Below are 11,869 nucleotides of genomic sequence, written 5' to 3'. Positions count from 1 at the left end.
AGTCCAAAGGAGATCGAAGATTTGCAGTCCAGGGACCTCGCCTGTGGAATGCACTACCAACCCCCATCCGACTGGAGTCAGACCACTTGGCCTTCAGGAGAAAGATTAAAACCCATCTCTTCTGAGGTCAAGGGGTTTTTACCCAGGGAATGGAAACAGCGCCCAGAGGCGATTCAGTTCGCATGTGTTGCGCTATATACGTTTTTCACTCACTCACTCATAGACGCCAATGATGGGGTGCTATTCCTCCCACTGATACCAATAATGGGGCACTGTTACTCCCACTGATGCCCACAATGGGCATTAAGTTCCACTGATGCAAATAACGGGCACCATTTCTCCCACTGATACCAATAATGGGGCGCGATTCATATTCCTCCCACTGATACCCACAATGGGGCACTATTCCTCCCACTGATACCCACAGTGGGCCACTATTCCTCCAACTGATTCCCACAGTGGGCCACTATTCCTCCAACTGATTCCCACAGTGGGCCACTATTCCTCCAACTGATTCCCACAGTGGGCCACTATTCCTCCCACTGATACCCACAGTGGGCCACTATTCCTCCCACTGATACCCACAGTGGGCCACTATTCCTCCCACTGATACCCACAGTGGGCCACTATTCCTCCCACTGATACCCACAGTGGGCCACTATTCCTCCCACTGATACCCACAGTGGGCCACTATTCCTCCCACTGATACCCACAGTGGGCCACTATTCCTCCCACTGATACCCACAGTGGGCCACTATTCCTCCCACTGATACCCACAGTGGGCCACTATTCCTCCCACTGATACCCACAGTGGGCCACTATTCCTCCCACTGATACCCACAGTGGGCCACTATTCCTCCCACTGATACCCACAGTGGGCCACTATTCCTCCCACTGATACCCACAGTGGGCCACTATTCCTCCCACTGATGCCAATAATGGGCCACCATTCCTCCCACTGATGCCAATAATGGGGCACAATTCCTCCCACTGATGCCAATAATGGGGCACCATTACTCCCACTGATGCCAATAATGGGGCACCGTTACTCCCACTGATGCCAATAATGGGGCACCGTTACTCCCACTGATGCCAATAATGGGGCACTGTTACTCCCACTGATGCCAATAATGGGGCACCGTTACTCCCACTGATGCCAATAATGGGGCACCATTACTCCCACTGATACCATCAATGGGGCACTATCCCACTAAAACCAATGATGAGGCATTATTTACTCCCACTGACGTTTTCCACGCTCAGTCTGGCCATAGTCTGGACCCCCCCCAGAAAACTGGCCCTTGGTGTAGAAAGTTTGGAGACCCCTGTTCTAGGTGAGTGATTTATACACTTCCTGAAAAGCAAATACACACACAGTAAGCCTTCTAGTTACTATTGTATGACTTTTGTTACTGTCAAACCACTTTTTCATTAGACATAAAAGATGATGTGAGGCAAAACTGGCATTGCACCCCGGAATTTCCTTTTATCGGAGCTGAATAAAGTTTCACATGTATTCTTCTTGCAGCTGTTGTGACCTGTCGTCCCGATCAGTTCCAGTGTGGGGATGGTACTTGTGTCCATGGAATGTATCAATGCAATGGAGTCCGAGACTGTTCAGATGGCAGCGATGAGACCGGGTGCAGGACTGGTGAGCCCCTGATAATAACACTGGGGTATTTTATGTAGTGATGTATCAGAGTTGGGTTGATTGTCATTAGTGAGCACTGAACAGTAAAGAGGTGATCATAGGAGGGGAAACTCATTACAAGTGCAGAACGTCCCTTCCGATATGTGCGCCTGATGCTGCTTATAAATTGATGAGCTGATTGCTATTTTTATGTCTTTGCATTATTCATACATTGATTAATACCACCAACATACAGTCAATAAAATATACCAATGAACATACTAGAAATCACGCTGGCAGATATAAAATTAGCTGCTTTTTTAAATATGAGATTTTTAAAGTATCACGTATAGCGCTGCTAGATTTTACTTTAAAATAATTAAATAATTATTTGATTTAATAAATTTAAAAGGGGTTGTGAAACCTCAGTACACCTTTTGTACTGCAACACCCCCCCAGACCCCCCTTTGTCTTGCGTGTATCTGATCGTTCCAGCGATGTGAACGAGCACAGCAGCTCCTGACGCTGTCTTGGGTCCTCATTGGATAGATTGATAGCAGCAGGAGCCATTAGCTCCCGCTGCTGTCAAGCAAATCCAGTGAGCTGGGGGGCGGGGACGAGTCCTGCTGTCTGTGCCAATGGATGCAGCGGCAGGACTCGGGAGCGTGCCCCCATGGAATGTGGGTCTCCGAGGGGGCACTCAGGAAGGAGCCAGAAGCGCCGCGGGGGGGACCACAGAAGAGGAGGATCGAGGCTGCTCTGTGCAAAACCCTTGCACAGAGGAGGCAAGTGTAACGAGACCCTTGCTCGCTTGCTCGCTTCCGCTCCCCCGACACTCCTCTGCTACTATTGAGTCAGCTTGCAGATCGCAACGTCTGGTGGTTCGGTCATCCAAGGCTCCGGGATCCGAACTACAGCTATGTGCTGTTCGGAATCCATTAGAAAAAACACCAGGCGGGCTGTATGCAAGTTCAAACAGGAAGACTTTTATTGGAAGCACACAACACACTTTTATACAGAATTTGGAACATCTCGCCCCCAACAACCGCTTTCCCATTGGTCAATTGTAAAGTACATGTAGTTCTCCTTCAGGTCCTCTTACCAATGCAAATGAGGACTTGAAAATGGGTTCAGCAGGGATTGGTCCTGTTGTGCTTTTTTAAGGTCATATTTACCCGCACAGTAATTTACTTTGAATTCTTTTGTAACGAAGATGCTTTTAAATACAAGACAATCTATATGCCATAGTCTATAATATGAAACTTATTCACGGAGACGTATGATCATACAAAATAGCTAATTTATTGGTAGACCAATTATGAATATTTACATGAAATTAAAATACCAGTTGCGTTACATTAACGACTTGAAAATCAATAAAATACCCCCAAAATGGGCATGCAATACCTTTGATCTGTGTCATGGTAGGTTCTCAAGATAACTTTTATGTGAATGACAATGAAACAAAAACGTCTATTTCACACGTCTAATCGTTACTTTACTGCAGGTAAGTAAAAGATCAAATAATGTGAAATATATTGGACGTTAGTTTTGTCAATAAAATTGAAACTATGTAAAAATAAAAATATAATAAAATTGGACTCTTAAGCAAAAGTGACAAGTTATTGATATGAGAACAAACCAGAACTACAGGATATTCAATATTTCAACATTTCTAGGGAACAACAATATATTTGAGATAAAATCAAAAATGACATAGTTACCAATTCCAAGAATGGCTATTTCCTATTGGCAAGTGACCAGAGCTAAAATCGTTGCAGTCTTCATGCATAGTGCAAGCGTGCTCTCATGGGGCGCTCCTATTGATGGGGTCCTCTTCTCATCCTCCCATTGAGCTCAAGATTAAGCTTTTTAGATCTTAGGTTGGATCCTTTCTATCTCATGGGTTTCCCTTTTTATATTGATTAAAACAATAGGACTATCAAGATCCTACCCAGTTCTGCCCCTCTGACAGCTGTCCTTAAATCATAGGCCTGTGGCACATATGGGCGTTCCTGTCAAGATGTGTTTGGTTTCTGTTGGCCGACAACTTAATAAGTGACTTGTTCTCTGGGCTTGGAGAACCTTTGAGTAATATTACTTCCAGCCACTAGGTGTCTCACCTTTATTGTGAGATAATCTATACGTTGGATATCTATATTTTAGGTTTAGACTATCGACATATATCTATCCATATATATATATATATATATATATATATACCTCTATGTATGACTCTGGTATCTTTATATTATATAAAATACAATTAGTATACTGTTGATTTCGATACAATATGTTCATATATTCCATAATAAATGTTTTTCCACAAAACAGTCTTTGCAATCAATGCATAGGTTACATCTCTCAATCAAATGCACAATAATTATTAAGGTGTTTACCTGACTTATTTTGATATGTGCTTGATGGATATGTGTTACAAGTTAGTTCATATTTTTATACATTTTTCACAATGTGATATCTTTCATAATGTCGATTATGGTAGCTTATTTAAAACACTTCTATTTATAAAACAAATTTCTCATATAATTCTTTCTTAGAACAAAGCTCTAACCTAATGGATCTGTTTCCCTTGGTCCTAATTAATCGATTATCTAAACATTACTTATTTCATGTCGATATATTTTCTTTTAATAATGTGTGTATTTTAAAATATCTGACTTGTATCATATATGTTGGAGCTTGGACATTAATGAGGATAGTTTAATAGCTCAGCTGTGTAAATATCCTCTCCTTAGACTCTTCGCTGGTCCACATGGTTCATTGTGTTAGTATGGCTAAAGTCAACGTTCTTGTTTGGTAAGAAACTACTCCACAATGGCCATACCTAGTCACTTGAAGCCAGTTTAAACATTTTGTTTGGTGAGAAAACCATTTCATTGTTCTGTGAGAAGAGCTTCATTGTTCAGACCCTCATCCAAGTTTGTAAAAAGTCATAAAAATAGCTAATGTATTGGGAACTTGGTCATCTGAGTCAAATGTTTCTTCTTCACCGACTGAATGACTTTCATATGTAATCGTTATGATCAGATTTGAGACCTAATGGCCTTTTCATATTTTTGCTGGATAATATTGAATATATTATCATTTCTTCATATCAAAACTCACAACAGTCCGATAGCTTGAATAGGAGGACTGCTATGTGTAATGAGACAGAAGCCCCAGGGGGCAATCAATGTACACAATAGCCAGACACAGAACAATGGAGCCGTTTGGAGTCATAAGAGGGGTGCGGTAACCAACTGGCAATCCTTGCTCTCACTTTTAGGCTTCATTCACATGTGCGGCTGGGGTGCAGTAAAACCAGGCTGTTGAGCTGCAGTTTTATTGTCCCTCGACCACATACCTGAAAGGGGACCTGCGGCCGCTCTAGCGGTTGTACACATGCTACGGCAAGAATTAAACCGCACGTTGCTTTTGGCGAGTGTTGCTCCCACAAAGCTCAAATAATGCCTGTCTATGGGGCCGTCCTGTAACTGCACCGCAACCATGTGCAGTGCACCCGACTACCAAGATGTGCATTTAAAAGGCTAAACCAGGAGGAGAGGCAGCAACATCACCCCGCCCCCCAGCATAAACCTCCGAAAAAAGATCCAGGTGTAGATTGCTTTTTAGAGGAGTGGCAGTCCTTGATGCACAGCTGAATGTATTGGGCCTGGTTCACATCTATGCATTTTTAAGTGCTTTTTGCATTTTTGCAGATCTGCACTACAGAACTTGTTCCATACGAAACCAGGTTCAATAGACTGTAGTGCAAATCTGCAAAATGCACAAAAAAGTACATAAGTGTGAATCCAGCCTAACTGCTGCATCTGCAAGTTCTTTTGAAAAACAGACTTGCTGGCCAGAACATCAGGTGAAAATAAAGGAAAGACCACAAAAAAAAAGAAAACGTATGCAGTCAACATAGCTATAAATTGATGAGCTGCAGTATAAAGAAAATTTGGTTTTGGGTTAATACCGCTTTAATCTACTGGAAAACCGTTCTAAACTCCTGTCTTGTGGTGTTTGCCTTCCAGCGGAAGCTCCCTGTGACGTAGATGGAACTTTTCAATGTAAGAGTGGAGAATGCATTGACGTCCGTAAAGTGTGCGATTCTCGTCAAGACTGCCGGGACTGGTCTGATGAGCCCCTAAACGAATGCGGTAAGAGAAGCGCCCAGTCATAGTATGTAATTGTTATAATAAAGACAAAGTGTTTCCAGGGAAGCGGGTCTGGATTGTGGAAAACGCTTTCCTGTGTACCTTTAACCACTAGGGGTCCGTGCTATAGCTGAATGACGGCCACAGCGCGGACCCCAACTGCCAGGAGGACATCCGTAGACATTCTCCCCTCGGTACGCTCCCCTGCACTGAGACTCGGGGGATCACAGATCCAAGTACCCGACCCCTTAACACGTGATCGGCTGTCGGCCAATGACAGCTGATCACGTGATGTAAACAAAAGCTTGGTAATAGTTTTTTTTTTCTCCTCACGCTGACAGCGCAAGGAGAAAAAAAAAGCTGTTTGCCGGCTTATGTGTAAGGGACAGTACCCCCTGTCAGTGCCACCTGCCAGTGCCCACGAGTGCCACCTATCAATGCCCACAGCCGGGTTAAAACAATAAAACTTTGTGGTGATAGAAGAGTTGAAGTAAAAGGAGAAATAGCAGATTCAGGCTTAACAATAGGGAAACAGTCCTGCTCCCAACAACACTTGGTCTTCTTCGCCACTCCAGCCGGAGTGGGTATAGCGTACCTGGATAGGCTTCTCTCACTGACCTAGCAGCCAGAGTATCACTCGGAACTTAGAGGAAAAGTCTCTGCCACAGACCCTCCTTAGGACTGAGGTAGCGGAGGTAATCCTCCTCAAAAGACTTTGGTCTGGATCTCCTTCAGGTAGTTTACAGGTGACCGACTGACAGGTGACCAATGTCCATCCTTTTAGTATTTGGTTCCCTTGATTCCTGGCTGATTGTTGAGACCCTATTGGATTACCAGCCTCTCTTTGCTCTCCTCAGATGGACTCCCCACCGAACAGCTATCTCGCTTGGGATCATCTCAGGATTGGGGACCCAGTCGATTACTGGGGCCCTGCCACAGCTTTAAAAGTTCCGGACCAACATGGTCCTGGAACCAGGAACACCGCGTGGCACGCGCACCCCGGCCTGGTAGGCCATTTCGCCGGGGGCGCCGTGATGCAGTCACCCTAAAGGTGGGTGCCACACTCGAAGAAAGAACCCAGACCAATGGCGTCTGTCTCATAAATACCCTCCCCCAGCATGGTAGGACTCGCCTTTTCTTCTCCGTACAAGGTTTTTTCTGGATGCCCCAAACAATCGGAAAGGGAATTCATTGGAGAAAATGACTTTACCCCAGTCCTCAGCAGTCCAATCCCTGTACTTTTTGCAGAATATCAGTCCATCCCTGATGTTTTTCCTCGAGAGAAGTGGCTTCTTTGCTGCCCTTCCTGACACCAGGCCATCCTCCAAAAGTCTCCTCACTGTGCGTGCCGATGCCTCACACCTACCTGCTGCCATTCCTGAGCAACCTCTGCACTGGTGGTGCCCCGATCCTGCAGCTGAATCAACTGTAGGAGACGGTCCTGGCGCTTGCTGGACTTTCTTGGGCGCCCTGAAGCCTTCTTTACAGATGCAGTGGAAATGTTTTTATGGGATTAAGTTAGATTTCATGGCAAAGAGGGTCTTTGAAATTAATTGCAATTCATCTGATTACTCTTCATAACAAATTACCATAATAAAAACTGAAGCAGCAGACTCTGTGGAAACAAATATTTGTGGCTCATAATGATTGTGTCCGACTAAGGACTGGCACCTTACCTCCAAAAAGTAAAATGGATCAAATGGGAAGGACAAAGGGATTTTTACGGTGCTTTACAAATAATAATGAGAATCATATATTTAGAAACATTTTAAACAGAAGTTTAATAGGTATAAATTTAAAAGTGTAATAAAGACAAAGACAATTTGTTCATTGATATGCAGCAATTTGCAGCGTGAGTTGTCATACACGCAGGATAATTATTACAGTGGAGGTTTCAGATTCATATATTATCCAGACATGTTTCACCTGGCAGCTTCATCAGGGGATATACGAATTCGTCAAACGATTCATGAAACTATATAAAGAAAAAAAACAATAAATAACAGAATAAACCAGATTTCAACATGGACTAAAGTCATTGTGTCAGGGGGGTATGCAATATTGGTGGCATTCTCAAAACTTTTGGCCACAGTTGTATACTGACAGCTAAGGGTCCTACTGTCAGAATACAATGTCGGGGGAAGATTTTTCCATCCACCTCGCTTGTGTGGATAGGGGAATCGTTATTTATTCATTCAGCCTGCTGGCTGATAAAAATAAAAAAACAAGTTAAATAATGACCAGCTTTAGACACAGGTAAGGTATATATTTGGGACATATAATTGAGATCCTAAATATGTTTTTTTTTTTTGGCCTTTAGATATACCTTAAACTCTGCCCTTCTTCTAGGTGTCAATGAATGCTTGATCAACAACGGAGGATGTTCGCACATCTGCAAAGATTTGAAGGTGGGGCACGAATGTGATTGCCCAACAGGCTACAAACTGATAGACAAGAAGACTTGTGGAGGTAAGGGGTTACACATGCAGCTCTTAAAGCGGGGGTTCACCCTAAAAACTATTTTCTAACATTACATTGAGCTCACGCTCGACATTGACAGTATGCCATTTTCTTACCCGGCTTCCGGGTAGTGCCTCCCGCGGGAGTGGGTGTTCCTATGCAGCAGTTAGTGATTGACTTGATGACAAAAACTACCCCATCCCCCCCCACCCCGTCGCATAAGGAGCGTCACAAGTTGCCGAAAGAAGCCGAACGGCGAGTCGGCGCTATACGGCGCCTGCGCACCGACGTTCGGCTTCTTTCGGCAACTCATGACGCTCCTTATGCGACGGGGGGGGGGTAGTTTTTGTCATCACGTCAATCACTAACTGCTGCATAGGAACGCCCACTCCCGCAGGAGGCGCTACCCGGAAGCCGGGTAAGAAAATAGCTATACGAGGTATGTACTGCAAAAATAAAAAATCGGCATACTGTCAATGTCGAGAGTGAGCTCAATGTAATGTTCGAGAATAGTTTTTAGGGTGAACCCCCGCTTTAAAGTCAGAAAAAATATTATATAGTTGCTTATAAATTTTAAAGCTGGAAAAATTGGTAATGTTGTCCACAGCAGCCGAATTAAAGCAGACCTTGCAGTAAAATGACATTTCTTTGATTTTAATTTTCTTTTTAACCACTTGCTGACCATGGCAATTTTTTATTTTCACATACATGTTAAAATCATTTTTTTTTTTTTGCTAGAAATTTACTTGGAGCCTCCAAACATTATATTTTCAGAAAGCAAAGGCCCTGGAGGATAAAATGGTGGTAGTTTTTTTTTTATGTCACGCAATGTTTGCACAGCCATTTAAAAAAAAAAAAAAAAATTCTAGAAAAATACACTAAGCACATAAACACTGTACAATACCCATTTTTTATGATAAAATATAGAACATGATGTTATATCAAGTAAATGGATATCAAACATGTCAAAATTTCTTGCACCTGAGAAATGGCGACTAACTACAGTATGTAACATTTTTCACAGGTGATGCTCTAAAAGCCATTACATGTTATTAGTTGTGTAAAATGCATGGGGGGGTATAATCATTTTTTTTTTTTCAAATCTCCGGACCGGTGAAGCGGCATCCCGGTGTCTCATAGTGGGGGATCGCGGGACCGGGGGGGGGGAAGGAGAGGAGGTCCAGTGTAAGTTCACCTTTTATAGATGTTCTGGTAAAGATGAACTTGCACTTTAAAGGGGTTGTAAAGGTTTGTTTTTTATTTTCTAAATAGGTTCCTTTAAGCTAGTGCATTGTTGGTTCACTTACCTTTTCCTTCCATTTCCCTTTTTTTCTTTGTTTTCTTTGTCTGAATTTCTCACTTCCTGTTCCTCCTCAGTAAGGTGTTCAGTAAGCTGTTCTAAATGACTTTCCACCGCTCGGATGATGGTGGAAAGCTTACTGAGGAGAAACAGGAAGTGAGAAATTCAAACAAAGAAAAAAAACATTTAGAAGGGAAATCGAAGGAAAAGGTAAGTGAACCAACAATGCACTCGCTTAAAGGAACCAATTTAGAAAATAAAAGACAAACCTTTACAACCATTTTAAGTTCCATTCTGACATTTTCCAATACAGGTTTGAAAATGTGAAGCACTTTATTGGTTGCTATAGGCAAAGTGCTATTTTTTTATTTCTTTTTTTTAATGATGGTCCAGTTAATCAAAAAGAAAATGAAAGTTAATGAAATTTGCTAGTGGCAAATTCGTTTTACGTCTTTTTTACATATTATTATCATACTAACAGCTATGGAAGTAGAAGACAAGTGTAGATCAGAGAACTCCGGCTGTCTTTTAGCCTAGAGATAAATGATAATTGATGTAAGTTAGGTTCAGCAGATGTCCATTATATCTTCTATATGGAATATTAAGTGCAGGTAATTGAAATAATTCAGTCATTACAACAATAGCTCTTGGCCTGGATTCAGAAACAAGATACGACGGCGTATCTCCTGATACGCCGTCGTATCTCTGAGATCCGACGGTCGGATCTATGCGACTGATTCATAAGAATCAGTTACGCATAGATCTCCCTTAGATCTGACAGGTGTAAGTGACTTACACCGTCGGATCTTAGGCTGCAATCTCCCGCCGGCCGCTAGGTGGCGCTTCCATTTGTATACGCGACTAATATGCAAATGAGGAGATCTGCCGATTCAGAAACGAACGCCCGTCGCTTTTTTTTTACGCCGTTTGCGTTCGGCTTTTTCCGGCGTATACTTACCCCTGCTATATGCGGCGTATCCAATGTTAAGTATGGCCGTCGTTCCCGCGCCGAGTTTCGAATTTTTACATCGTTTGCGCAAGTCGGTCGTGAATACGGATGGACGTAATTTACGTTCACGCCGAAACCAATGACGTCCTAGCGACGTCATTGGGAGCAATGCACGCCGGGAAAATTTGCGGACGACGCATGCGCATTTAAATCGGCGCGGGGACGCGCCTGATTTAAATACTACACTCCCCCTAGCCGCGGAATTTGAATTCCGCCGGGGGAGTTGCGATACGCCGCCGCAAGTTAGTATAGCAGCTCCGACCGGAGCTGACAGTTTTTTTCAACCCGCTGGGTTGAAGGAAAAAACCTGAATAGTGTGATCCAGGCTTTACTGTCCTATGAGGCTGCAGGTTCCCTGACTGGACAGTGCTGATTGGCCCTGTGCTGATCAAAAGCACCCTCCTGAAAAAAAAAAGAAAAAAACTCTCTAGCAATACACACCAAACTGAGCATGTGTAGAGTGACTCCAAAGGTTCCGTACTATCAGGAGAGGGATTGGGGACAGTGGAAGAAGGTGAGGATCAGAGGAGACAGGATCAAACAGCCTTTTTACACAATGCAGAGGATTAACCCCTTAGGTTCCACAGTGAGTATAGCAAGCATGCTGTACTGCATATACAAGACTGATTTTACTGTTGTGGGTTTAGTAACACTTTAAGTCTCACCCTGTGATGGTAATTTGTGATTATTGATGTGCAGCTGAATAATTTCTATGATTTTTAGATATTGATGAGTGTGAAAACCCTGATGCCTGCAGTCAGATCTGTGTAAACTACAAGGGGGACTTTAAGTGTGAATGTTATGAAGGATACCAGATGGACGGCGTGTCCAAAATCTGCAAAGCTGCCGGTGAGTCTGCTAGGTACCAGGATGCCATTTCTTTTTACAACATGTACAGGGGAGAACCTATAATGTACAGAAGTTTTGTGACTGCTCCCATTTAAAGTCAAACTTTTTTTTGTATTTTGGATAAGTAAGGGAGGGTTATAACCCCTGTTTATTTGCCTTTGGTGTCTTTATTTTCTGTCCTATAGCCAGAAGGGGGAGGAAATCCCTCCAAAGTGTTTGTTTGAAATCCTGGGTCACCAGGACTAGTTCCCCCTCTATTCCTGTTCTGGTGACCACTTATTTATTTTTTTGATAAGTTACTAGGACAAATAGAGAGAGGGTGAATCTCCCTAATGGGGACACAGTAACCTTGACCGCCAAGCGACTCATGTGTGCAGTAAAGCCCACCCATTTGCCACTGCTCATATGTGTTGAGTGGCGTTAACATGTGTAAGGGGTTAGCTCGGTAGCGGGGTGTGTGA

The 11,869-nt window shown here is 43.2% G+C and overlaps 1 protein-coding gene across 2 annotated transcripts in view; it reads left to right on the top strand.

Annotated features, from left to right (window-relative positions):
• Positions 1–11,869, top strand: part of LRP8 (LDL receptor related protein 8) — a 310,709-nt gene that overhangs the window by 254,096 nt on the left and 44,744 nt on the right. For both annotated transcript variants that reach the window (XM_040360464.1, XM_040360463.1), the window contains 4 exons: positions 1,529–1,651; positions 5,668–5,793; positions 8,140–8,259; positions 11,283–11,408. In XM_040360464.1, the coding sequence (XP_040216398.1) occupies positions 1,529–1,651; positions 5,668–5,793; positions 8,140–8,259; positions 11,283–11,408 (495 nt within the window). The remainder of the gene's footprint in view (positions 1–1,528; positions 1,652–5,667; positions 5,794–8,139; positions 8,260–11,282; positions 11,409–11,869) is intronic.

Source organism: Rana temporaria, chromosome 7 (genome assembly GCF_905171775.1).
Source record: "Rana temporaria chromosome 7, aRanTem1.1, whole genome shotgun sequence".
In the NCBI taxonomy this organism is placed as follows: Eukaryota; Metazoa; Chordata; class Amphibia; order Anura; family Ranidae; genus Rana; species Rana temporaria.
Note: the sequence above shows the minus strand (reverse complement) of the source record. Positions and strands in the feature narration are given on the sequence as shown.